This window comes from Pteropus vampyrus, unplaced genomic scaffold, assembly GCF_000151845.1.
Source record: "Pteropus vampyrus isolate Shadow unplaced genomic scaffold, Pvam_2.0 Scaffold146, whole genome shotgun sequence".
Lineage (NCBI taxonomy): Eukaryota > Metazoa > Chordata > Mammalia > Chiroptera > Pteropodidae > Pteropus > Pteropus vampyrus.
The window spans coordinates 1,566,543-1,577,505 of NW_011888927.1; the positions used below are offsets into that span (position 1 = coordinate 1,566,543).

Sequence of the window (10,963 nt, forward strand, 5' to 3'; positions counted from 1 at the left end):
TCTTTTTCCTCAGAAGAAGGTATCTAGAGAAACCAGTAAACACTTTTAAGACTACCTCAAGACAGAGAGACAGCTGAGCACTGTACACCTCCGCAAACTTCCTAGGATCTAACCAACACTTCCTTCACCCTTCCCCGGAAACGGAAAGAGGAAAGGCAAGGCCCCGAACCCAGCGCCTAGGGTTTAGTTTCCTCAGGTTTCTTGGTGAACGAGGCCGGAGGCCGGCGCAGGCTGGCCAGCAGAGCCATCACTCTCGGCTGACACAGCTTCCTATTGGGTTTCCGGGGCTCCGCCCCCTGCGCAGGGCGGGAGATTCGGTGTGCAGCAGCCTCCCATCCCCCGGCCTCCGGGGTTTTCCTGCTCGACCCTGCGAGCCTGCGAGCCTGCGAGTCTGCCACCCTGCCACCCTGCCACCCTGCCACCCTGCTCCAGTACCGCTTACAAAAATTTGGCCTTACCCCTGGGGCCCAAGCCGCCTTCCCTGTCGCGACTATTCAACAGAGTGGCGTCCGGCAGGCGCGAGGTGGCCAGAGCCGCGACTGGCCGTGACCTAGCGGTGCGTGGTGGTTCGCCCAGGCAGCCTGCCTGCCTCTCCTGCCTAGCTCGAGCTTGGGAGGTGAGTCCAGGTGCGCGCAGCCGGGCGGCCGAGCTGGGGCGCGCGTGTTCCCGGGCTTCTTGGCTCTCAGGGCAGGACCGCTGCACCTCCCTCTTTTCCCTCAGGCTGCCCGCAGCTCCGCGACCTGGAGGACCCCCGGCTGGAGGGCACGGCCAACTAACTGGTCAGAGGCTCGAGGCCCAGGCCGAAGTCCGTCAGAGGCTTGCTCGGGTGAGAGGCTCTCTCTGGACAGACCGTCTGTCTGTCCAGCAGTGATAGGCCTCTGTACAAGGGACGCCTGTTACCAACATATCTGTTTCCTTGCATAAGGAACCTTGGGATTGTAAAGAGAGATACGCAGAAATCCGTAACGAACGAAGTAAAGTGTCCTGGGAGAGGAGCAGGTACAATGAGGGTTGAGGAGGAAGAGATCTTTTCCCAAAACTACCACTGGGGCGAAACCCTTTAATGTCATCCCAGCCTGGAAGCACTAAATGAATCCTGCTAACTGAACAGTTACCCTGGGACAACGCTTGATTATAAAGTGTCGATAAACCAGGCTCTTTTGGTAGATCTTTTTGATTTAAAAGGATATTGATATATTGTTTTGCAATTGAAATCCTAATAGCACCATCACACCTTCCCCCTATTTAAACTTCAATCTGAAGAAAGGTAGCATGGCCCTGCACAACTTTGTGTTATGGCACTTCATGGTAAATGGACATAATTCATTCATCGTTTATTCAGTACTTTTTCTATTAGATGTTAGATGGGATATAGAGATGTACAAGAGATCTGAATGGTTAAGTTGAAGTTTAAAGTAAAAATAGCCACGTTAAGGAACATTTAATTAGCATTTTCACATGCCAAGCATATGATTTCATTTAATCGTCACAACTTTGTCCAGAGTCACAGGGTTATAAATGTGTAGTTAAGATCAGAATCCAGGTTTATCTGATATTAAAATTGGTGCTTAACTACTACCCTATACTTAACCTTTTCTTAAAAGAATTGTTTTTAAAATTTGCGGTAAATCTGTATTTGCTCTCAAAGGAGAGTTCGCTGCTCTTAGCACTCATTTAGTGCTGCTGTATTGTTTTGTGAACTCCTTGAAAGGAGTCTTAAAAGTAAAGCACCCCCCCCCCCACCAAAAAAAATAGAGCACCCAAGACAGTGCCTTGGTGAGTAAATGGTCACTAAATATTTGCATTATATGTGATTGTTGGGTAGTGCTTTTTAAAGAAATACTTGGAGAAAAAGGAAGAAAAATCTTCTTTCAAGGTCTTTTGTAGAAATTTCTTCACTTTGGTGATTCTGTGCTATATAATTGATGTCTTAAAATCTAGAAAAGGAAATTACACATAAATGCATTCGGCTACAAACAAGAGCAAGTTAGACTGCCTCTGCCTGGGCACTTCTTATGTAAAGTATCATAGGAAAATTGCCTAGGACAGTATTCAGTTGTCTAGAATATTTGTTTTTAAATTTTCCTTGAAAATCTACCCCTGCAAGGAACTACTAAACTTTTGCCGATGAGAATTATGTAACTGATCTTTTACTTCTTTTTCACTTTGATTGCCAGGAAGCTTACAGCCAAAATTCTTTCTAGGATTTTATTTTCTGCTTTTCTTTAGATTTTCCCTGATCCAGACTCTCTATTAGTATTAATAGTTTATCATTCATTTTGTTACATTTGCTTATTGTCACTGCTTCAAACCTTTGTAGAACAAAGCAGTATATAATTTAAAATAATGTAGATTATACGGAATCTGGCAATGTTCTTAAAAGTATGCTTGGTAGAACTAGTGATGTTTAATCTGATGAACTGGAAACCTAGAGAACTACAGAGGTCTTTGGATATTTGAATTGCTGTGTGGGAAAATAATTAAACATATTATGAATAGTTTCCAACGTTTGGGATATTTAATGGCAGAGTGTTTGGTGTAATAGAATGATCAGAGACTTTGTAATTAGTTAAACTGAGGTTTCAGCCCTAACACATTTTCTAATTGTGTGAATTTGGGTAATTTAATATTTAACTCAGTTTACTCATCTATAAATAGGGGGAATTTGCATATAAATTTTTAACTGCCTCAGAATCTGAGGATTTAATAATCTGATGTACATAAAAGTGACTAAAACATTGCCTGACAAACAGCCTCCCCAGAAAATTTTATACAGATGTAAAGAAATTGTAAGTTTATTTTACACAAATGTCATGTAGGTACATTAAACTTTTCCTCTACTACAACTTAATTTTCATAATAAGCAGTATGACTAGAAGATGGCCCAAAAGGATATGTTCTACTGAAACTGATCATATAAATTATAGATGAAATATTATCTTTATCCACAAAATATAAACCTAATAGAATTGTTGTGAAGATTAAATGAGAATACATACAGAATATTCAAAACTGTATCTACCACATAGTAAGTGCTCAAATTTTGGCCGCCTTTCTCTACCCACCTGCCCCCACAATCTGGATCTCTGTCTCTAAGGTTTCCTGGCCAAAATGATAATAGTTGTTTTGTACTTTACTGTGCCTTGGCTTTGTAAGAACCAGATTTATCTATCTTTGTTAAAATTCTTGAACTACTTTGGTTGCTTTCATTTTCCCATTAGCTGATGCTGAGTTCTTTTTCCAGTTACAGGTGATTTTACCTGAATTTTCCAGCTGCAGAATGTACAGTACCTTTAAAGGTAAATGAAAACTAAGACAAGTCATTTAAGTGTGCTAGTTACAAAAGAAAACTTGACAACACTTAGGAAGTCAACTGCATGGAAATAACTGACTCATGAGGGACATAATACCTCTTATCAGGAGAAAAGGCAAAAATAGGATTTATAAGAGAAAAAAAATCATTTTGGGGGTAAACTGATTAGCTGGCAGCCAGTTGGAATCATCATTAATTAATTTCAGGCTATTAGTATTATAAGTTCCAAAGCTAAATTTTGTTAGAGTAGCCAGAGTTGATTAAGCTTTTGCCTGCCAAACTCAAGTTTGTTCAGTGAAGAACTGATTATAAAGTATTGGAAATATTTATACTTACTATTTAGTTACCAAGATACCTAAAAATCCTTATTCACATTTGTAAAGTTGTTTGGTAAGCATGCAATAATAGTAAAGGGAGTTGCTTGAGGATTTTGTGATCCAGGCTTTGTACACCAGTGACCATTTACACAGACTTCTATGAATTGTCTGTATCTTTCTAGTGAGCAGATATTAAAATCCACCAAACCATTATTCTTTGTTCGGGTGCTCCTTTTCTAAACTCTAATGTATTAACCATTCTTTTTATGGTAATGTCGTTATTTTGTGGATTGATTAGAGCTTTCTTTATGGGCAGAATTGTTTTCTTGTTATTACATTTTAGTTGCCTTGAATGGATTTGGCTTTTTCCAAATCTCAGACACCTCTTTCTCTTATTTTTCAGATAAAGAATTGTTATCTATTATCAAAAATGTAATGTTAATACAATAATGTATAATATATTTTTCATACTTAAAAGACTTTTTAAAATATACAAATACCTGTATTTATTATGTGAATGTTTAATTTATTTGGCTGTTGACATGAATTTTTCATTACTTTTGAGTGTTTTATTGCTTTTGTTTAGGTTGGCAATGATGAATAAACTGGAATTAAAAGAAGACAAGATGCTGGAGGTTCAGTTTGTGGGAGATGATGATGTTCTTAATCACATTCTTGATAGAGAAGGAGGTACTGAGCAATTCTACAATTGAAGAGATTACCTTTATAATGGTTATAGATTGTTTCACTTTTTAAAATAGTTTAACCTATTTTGAACATATGGCACAAAATAGTTGATCTAGTAAGACTGTAAATAAAAACTAAATTTTAGTTGACTCCATTCAAACTTTATTGAAAATTAAAAATAATAAAGCCTCATCTAAAATGAAATGCTCAATAGTAGTGGTAAATAACTACCCATTGTAATTAAAATTTGTAGTTATTTTGACCCCACCAAAAAATACACTTTCAAGGTTGTTTTTTTTTTAACTTAGTTGTGTAAACTGTGGAAGAGTGGTCTGTACCTAAATCAAAGAGAAAACACGATTTTTTTTACATCTTTTAAGTAGTGACAATATAAGTAGTATAATTTCTTTACTTATTTAAATGTAATGTTTAGAAAGAATTTATACCTGCTATTTTCTAATTCCTCTTTTTTTGCCATGTTCTAATTCTTTGGATATTCTTATAGGAACTAAATTAAAAAAGGAACGACCTCAACTTTTGGTTAACACAAAAAAAATAATAAAGAAGCCAGAATATGATTTGGAGGAGGATGAACAAGAAGTCTTAAAAGATCAGAACTATGTGCAAGTTTTAGGACAAGATATTCAAGGTATTTGGGGATGGAAGGGGACTATACATTCATATTTCTGCTAATAGCCAAAACTACTTTGCAGGATGTATAAAAGTAGTCTGGTAGGTTAGGCAATGGTGTGCTATATTATTTTCTCTAATTTTTTTTTACTATACACATAACAAAATTTACCATTTTTACCATTTTTTTCATCTTTACCATTTTTAAGTGTACAGTTCACTTGTATTAAATACATTAATAATGTCTACTATCACCACCATCCATCTCCTGAACTATTTTCATGTGGTGTGCTATATTAATATATTTCTCATGAGAAAAGCATTGCTTCAGGTTTTTTCACTATGGTTGAAAGATTGGAAGCACTGAGTTTCTACTATAGATTTTTTCTCTGCAGTTCTTTTTTTTTCCCAAACAGCCGGTCCTAAACTTAATTATTTTTAGAAGGATGGATTCTGCAGACTAACCACTCTAAAGTTACTTTTTAAGATATTTATATTTTTAACTAATTTGGAATAATTTCATAAAGTAAGTTACTTCATTTTTATCTTCATCTTTTTTATAGAAATAGTTAGAAGGAACCTTCCAAGACGTGACATTGTTCCAACCTTGGCATGCCAGATTCCTGCCAAATTATACTTAGCATTTTTTAGGCTTGAATTATATTTTAGTTAGGGCTTAAGGAGCACAGATTTATATTAGGGTGCAAGGAACACAATTCTACCCAAGTTGGCTTAAAAAAATAAAAGCCAAGGAACAAAATCAGTATTGTCAGGCACTAAGGCACTGGAATTGGGACCACTTTAAAATTGGAGGATTTGGCTTTCATGCATCTCCTAGTCTCCCTCATGTCACCTCTGTGCACCTGTTTTGTTCTCTCTATGCCATCTATCTCCCTCATGTACATATTTTTTACTCTCTCAGACTTGGCTTATAAATGGCCATCATGACTACTTCTGACCTTTTTGTCACTTATTGAGTCGTAGTGCTTCTGGGTTTGGTCCAATGTTAAATAACATGATACGAAAAGTGACCACTGTCCCTCAGAAGGCTTAGTGGGTAGGGTGGATTCTCTGAAGAGTTCCCAACTAGAGAGTTGACATTTTTAGGGCATATTCTAAATAGAATTTTAGATTCTTGACTAGCTGTTATGCTAGATCTAAGAAGGGATTGAAAGAAGAGACCAAAAAAAAAATATTTTCTTAAAAATTTTTTCTTACTGCAAAAGTAATACATATTTGTAGTAAGAAACTCAGTGCTTCCAACCTTTTTCACCTAATGGCACCAACAATAAATATTTGGAGGCACACTGGAATAAATAGAGGAGAATGCTCCAGACTAGGGACAGATGCCCTTGGGCTTCTGACCCCTATTGCTGCCAACTCTGTAGTTCCTGACTGGCAACCTCAAAGGCCTAATAGGATCAGTACTCAGCACACCTGTTACCCATACCTTTAATTTCTGTACACTTATTGAGAAATTTTGTCTTAGAGCAGTGTTTCCCAACATTAATTGATTGATTGATTGATTATTATCCCCTGAGGAGCCTTATTAGACATTTTCTCTTAATCACTCCTAACCCATAAAATTTTAATACTGCATATATGTTGTATATCTGTTTATATACTGTGACCCTTTGGAAGGCCACAGACCATTATAATATCTAAGGTATTTTTCACGCTCCTCCCACTAAGAGCCAATTTTCATTCCATCAGGTGTAATATTCTTGTTGGGAATGCATGCTTTAGAGAACATGGAACTGTTAATAATTCAGTGTGTATCTTTTATCCGTCTATATGCACTCACACATCAAGCTTGTGTCAACAGTCTCTGCGTCCAGGAAATGGAGCTATTTATTTGGCTATAGGCATGTACAATAGAGAGGCCCATAACTTAAGTTTAAGTCTTGCAGACATGACGCTTCTTGTTTTGTTTGTTTGTTTGCCAGAATATATATAGGAGCCAAAAGTGATATTCCAGTTAAGGTGTAAGAAGGAGAGTTTTCTTTTGATGTTTTTTTCCAGGAAAGAAATGATGACATCTATTGTAGTCTTCTTTAACCTTATTTGAGATATTGAACAATATGCTTCTGTCTAGTCTTTAATTATAAACAGAGAACAAGTAAGCATTATTTTTAAAACAAGGACATTTGACAAAGAATCTTTAGGAATAGTTACAAAAGAAAAAAACTGTTCAACAAGGACCTCTAAATACTTTACTTACTATTGAAGTATAAGCTGTTTCTTATAAGCAGCACACATCTTGACATGCGTGGCATAATTCTCATCATCTATTAATGCATCCCATCCGGAGAAAAATCATTGCATGACAATACTGGTGATCTCAGGCATGAAATAGAAGAGCATTTTGTCTTGACAATCAGTGAACATTTGTTTTGTTTTCACTCTTATGAACAGTGTAATTCTGTAATTGATGCTTTATAAGTTGGCGGCTAGAAAATTCTGAGACAAATATGTGGTCCATTTGTAGTAGTATATAGCCTTATTCTTAATTCCAATTTGAACTTATGGACTATGTCAGGTTTTTCATTGTGGTTAAGTAAAAAATTATTTTTAAAAATTGTGATAAATATACATAACAAAATTTACTGTCTTAACCATTTTTAAGTGTATAGTTCACTATTAAATATATTCACATTATTTTGCAGCCAATCTCCAGAACTCTTTTCATCTTAAAAACTGAAATTCTGTATCCATTAAAAAAACTTTCCTAGTCCCCTTGGCCCCTAGCAACAACCATTCTGCTTTCTTTCTCTATGTATATATCTACTCTAGGTATGTCATATAAGCGGAATCATATATTATTTCTATTTTTGTGACTGGCTTATTTAACTTTTAACTTTTTGTTTACAAAAGCTGTTAAGCCATGAAAAGACATGGAAGAACCTTAAATGTATATTACTAAGTGAAAGAAGCCAATCTGAAAGGCTACATACTATATAATTCCAACTCTTCAACAGTCTGGAAAAGGAAAAACTATGGAGACCGTAAAAAGATTAATGGTTGCCAAGGGTCAGGGGGAAGGAAGGGATGCATAGGTAGAGTAGGGAGGATTTTTAGGCCAATGAAACTATTCTGTATGATACTATAATTGTGGATACGTATCACCATACTTTTGTCAAAACCTGTAGAATGTAGTAAGTACACCAAGAGCGAACCCTAATATAAGTTCTGCACTTTGAGTGGTAATGGTGTGTCGAAGTAGGTTCATCGATTGTAACAAGTATACCATGCTGGTGTGTGATGTCCATAGTGGGGAAGGCTGTCCATATGTGGGAGATCTTTGTAACTTCCACTCAAGTTGACTGTGAATTTAAAACTACTCTCCAGTATAAAGTCTTTTAAAAATTCAGTACTTCCGTTCATCAAATGACACCGAGAAGAAGTGAAAAGACAAGTCTCAGAATAGAGAAGATATTTCTTCTGGAAATAAGAAACATGTAAAAAGATGTTCAACCTCCTTAGTGATTAGGGAAAGGCAAATTAAAATACCTCTCCCCATGAGATTCACTTTACAACCACTAGATTGGCAAAGATTAAGGAGTTTAGATAATACTAAGTGTTAGTGCATAGATACATCAGTGGGAACTCAGAAATAAGGAGAGCAAACACTGACTTTGGAGAAATTTGGCAGTGTTTTGTAATAACAATAATAAACCTATTACATATTAACATAAATTACGTATCTTTAGATAAAAAACAACTATTTCCAAAAAAAAGTTAGTGATGAAGGCATGGTTTTACGTTTTTGCAAATCTCTAATAGAAAACAGCTGGATTTTCATATCTGCTTCCACACATTTCAGTATCCAACAGAGTGGTGATGTCCTCACACATCTTATAGTCTCAGGAACACCTCACCGTATACTCTTGTTTGATAGACAGTCAAGTGATGTCTTTGTTCTTATGAAATAGTTTTGGCCTAAGGGACCTTGGAGACCTCAGACCACACATTGAGAATTGCTAGCGTATGAGTGTCCAGTATGTTGTGGGTAGTAGTTATTATGTAAAGGGAAGATTGAAGAATGAAATTAAGTCATGATCCTAATTGAGAGTTTCTACCATCTAACAAGTACTTAAATCTCAGCCTTGTCAATTAGCAGTTGTACTTTGCATGTTTGCTGCAAAAAGGAAACATAACTATTAAAGTCACTTCTGTCCTCTCTCCTCAAGGGCAACTACTACCTTGAATTGAATACATATCCCTCTAGTCTGGAGGGTTTTTTTAGTGGGATTTTAAAAAAAGAGATTTATATATATATTTGTGTACCTGTGTATGTTTTTTGTGTTTTAAAATTTATATTAATAGTATCATAATTTGTTGCATATTTTAAAATGTTTTATGTATGAATATGCATTGTTAAACCTTTATGTAAGGCAGTGATGAGTACAAATCTTAAGTTTTTAGTTAAAATTTTATCTTTTTTACCATTATTAAATTTGCTCATCTTTCCTGAATACATGTTGTATTTTCTCTTTCAGAATCTTTTAAAAATGGCTCTGCTACAGATGGTGGGAATAAAGTTTATTCTTTTCAAAACAGAAAACACTCTGAAAAGATGGCTAAATTGGGTATGTTGCTTTTCTGATTTCTGTAATCATTATACATGTTTTCTAAGGTGTATTTATCCACATTCTTCATAGTTATCATCCATTGCATTCCCTAAAAGAATGATGAACGATGTCATTTTATATTAAATTATTAAACATTCCTAAAGCCATTAGTTTAAATAAGTAACTTAAGTCACACAGAGATATTCTGAATTTATTCAATAAGAGTTTTGTACTGTATATAGAATATGTTCTTTGTATTACAGAAAACTATATAAAATTGTTAGGAATGGGCTGTTCTAACATTTTTTACTCAAGTTACCACTTATACAAATTACACACGAATTACTGATTTTCAGAGAATTCGACTGTAATAAATTACTTATAACATTAAAATTAAACTGTCGATTTAATTCTTTAAAAAAAAATTCAAATGACACTATGTTTGGATCCTGTGGTATGAAGGGGTCATTGTTTTTGAAAGCTTTAAAGAAAGGAAATGACATGTGAAAGCACTTTGAAAAGGACGTCCATAAGCATATAAAGGTTTGGGAATACCAAAAAGTCAAGAGCAATGGAATAATAATTAATTACCCAATAAAATGTAGTGGTTGTATAAGAGGGCTTATAATCTATAATTATAAAGCACCTACATATATTTCTTAAGTGATATATCTTTATGCAATTATTCTAGCCAATGACTATGTAAATGTTCAAGGTCAAGTGAAAAAACACTCTTTTTAAAGTAAGTGTGGACACTGATGAAAGACATATAAGAAGTAATTATAAGACCTGTTTCTGAATATAATATGATTCAGTCATTTGCAATTCAGTTTTTCTGAAAGGTGTAATATTAAATACATCATTAATTTTGAACCTAATGTGGTATATACAATAATTTACATTGATGTATTTCTTATCTATATCAAAAATAAAGTTTTTCAGTCTGTAAAAAATGACTAAATTCTGTATAGGATCACTGAGAGAAATGCTAATGTAATTACTAGAAGAAAGATCAGATAGACACCAAGACCTAAATGAAACTCTAGGACAATCAAGCAGTACAAAGAACATTGAAGAAAGAACTAATAGTAAAAAGTAGAGTGGAACCGCAGAGAAGTAATCAAGTAGTTCTTCAAGTAGATTAGCAACATGCACATAACCGTGGCGATATGTCTTATATCTGAATGTGCTGCAAGAAACTTAAATATTATGTTGTGCATTTTTGTCATCGTGTCTGAAAGAAATATATAGTCATGAAAAGATAGTTTTCTCGATAGTTTGAGACTGATTGTGTTTTCCAAAATCTGTGTTCAGTTAGGACCTCTGTTTAGTTATGATGCTCTTTAAAGAGTTTCTTTGCCTCGTATTATTGCTAATTTTAATCTAAATGCTAATTTATATCTAATATATCAATATAAATGACTTAATATTTTTAAAATAACTTA

At 35.0% G+C, this 10,963-nt stretch overlaps 1 protein-coding gene across 6 annotated transcripts in view; it reads left to right on the forward strand.

Moving 5' to 3' along the window:
• Positions 1–316: 316 nt before the first annotated feature.
• Positions 317–10,963, forward strand: part of ORC2 (origin recognition complex subunit 2) — a 38,267-nt gene continuing 27,620 nt past the window's right edge. For 2 of the 6 annotated variants that reach the window (XM_011369194.2, XM_023536005.1), the window contains exons 1-5: positions 317–616; positions 3,245–3,299; positions 4,217–4,320; positions 4,823–4,966; positions 9,447–9,536. In XM_011369194.2, the coding sequence (XP_011367496.1) occupies positions 4,224–4,320; positions 4,823–4,966; positions 9,447–9,536 (331 nt within the window). In that variant the 5' untranslated portion in view covers positions 317–616; positions 3,245–3,299; positions 4,217–4,223. Of the gene's footprint in view, positions 627–720; positions 827–859; positions 1,000–3,244; positions 3,300–4,216; positions 4,321–4,822; positions 4,967–9,446; positions 9,537–10,963 lie in introns of those variants that run through there. The other 4 variants (XM_011369190.2, XM_011369193.2, XM_011369191.2 and 1 more) reach the window with 4 other exon arrangements.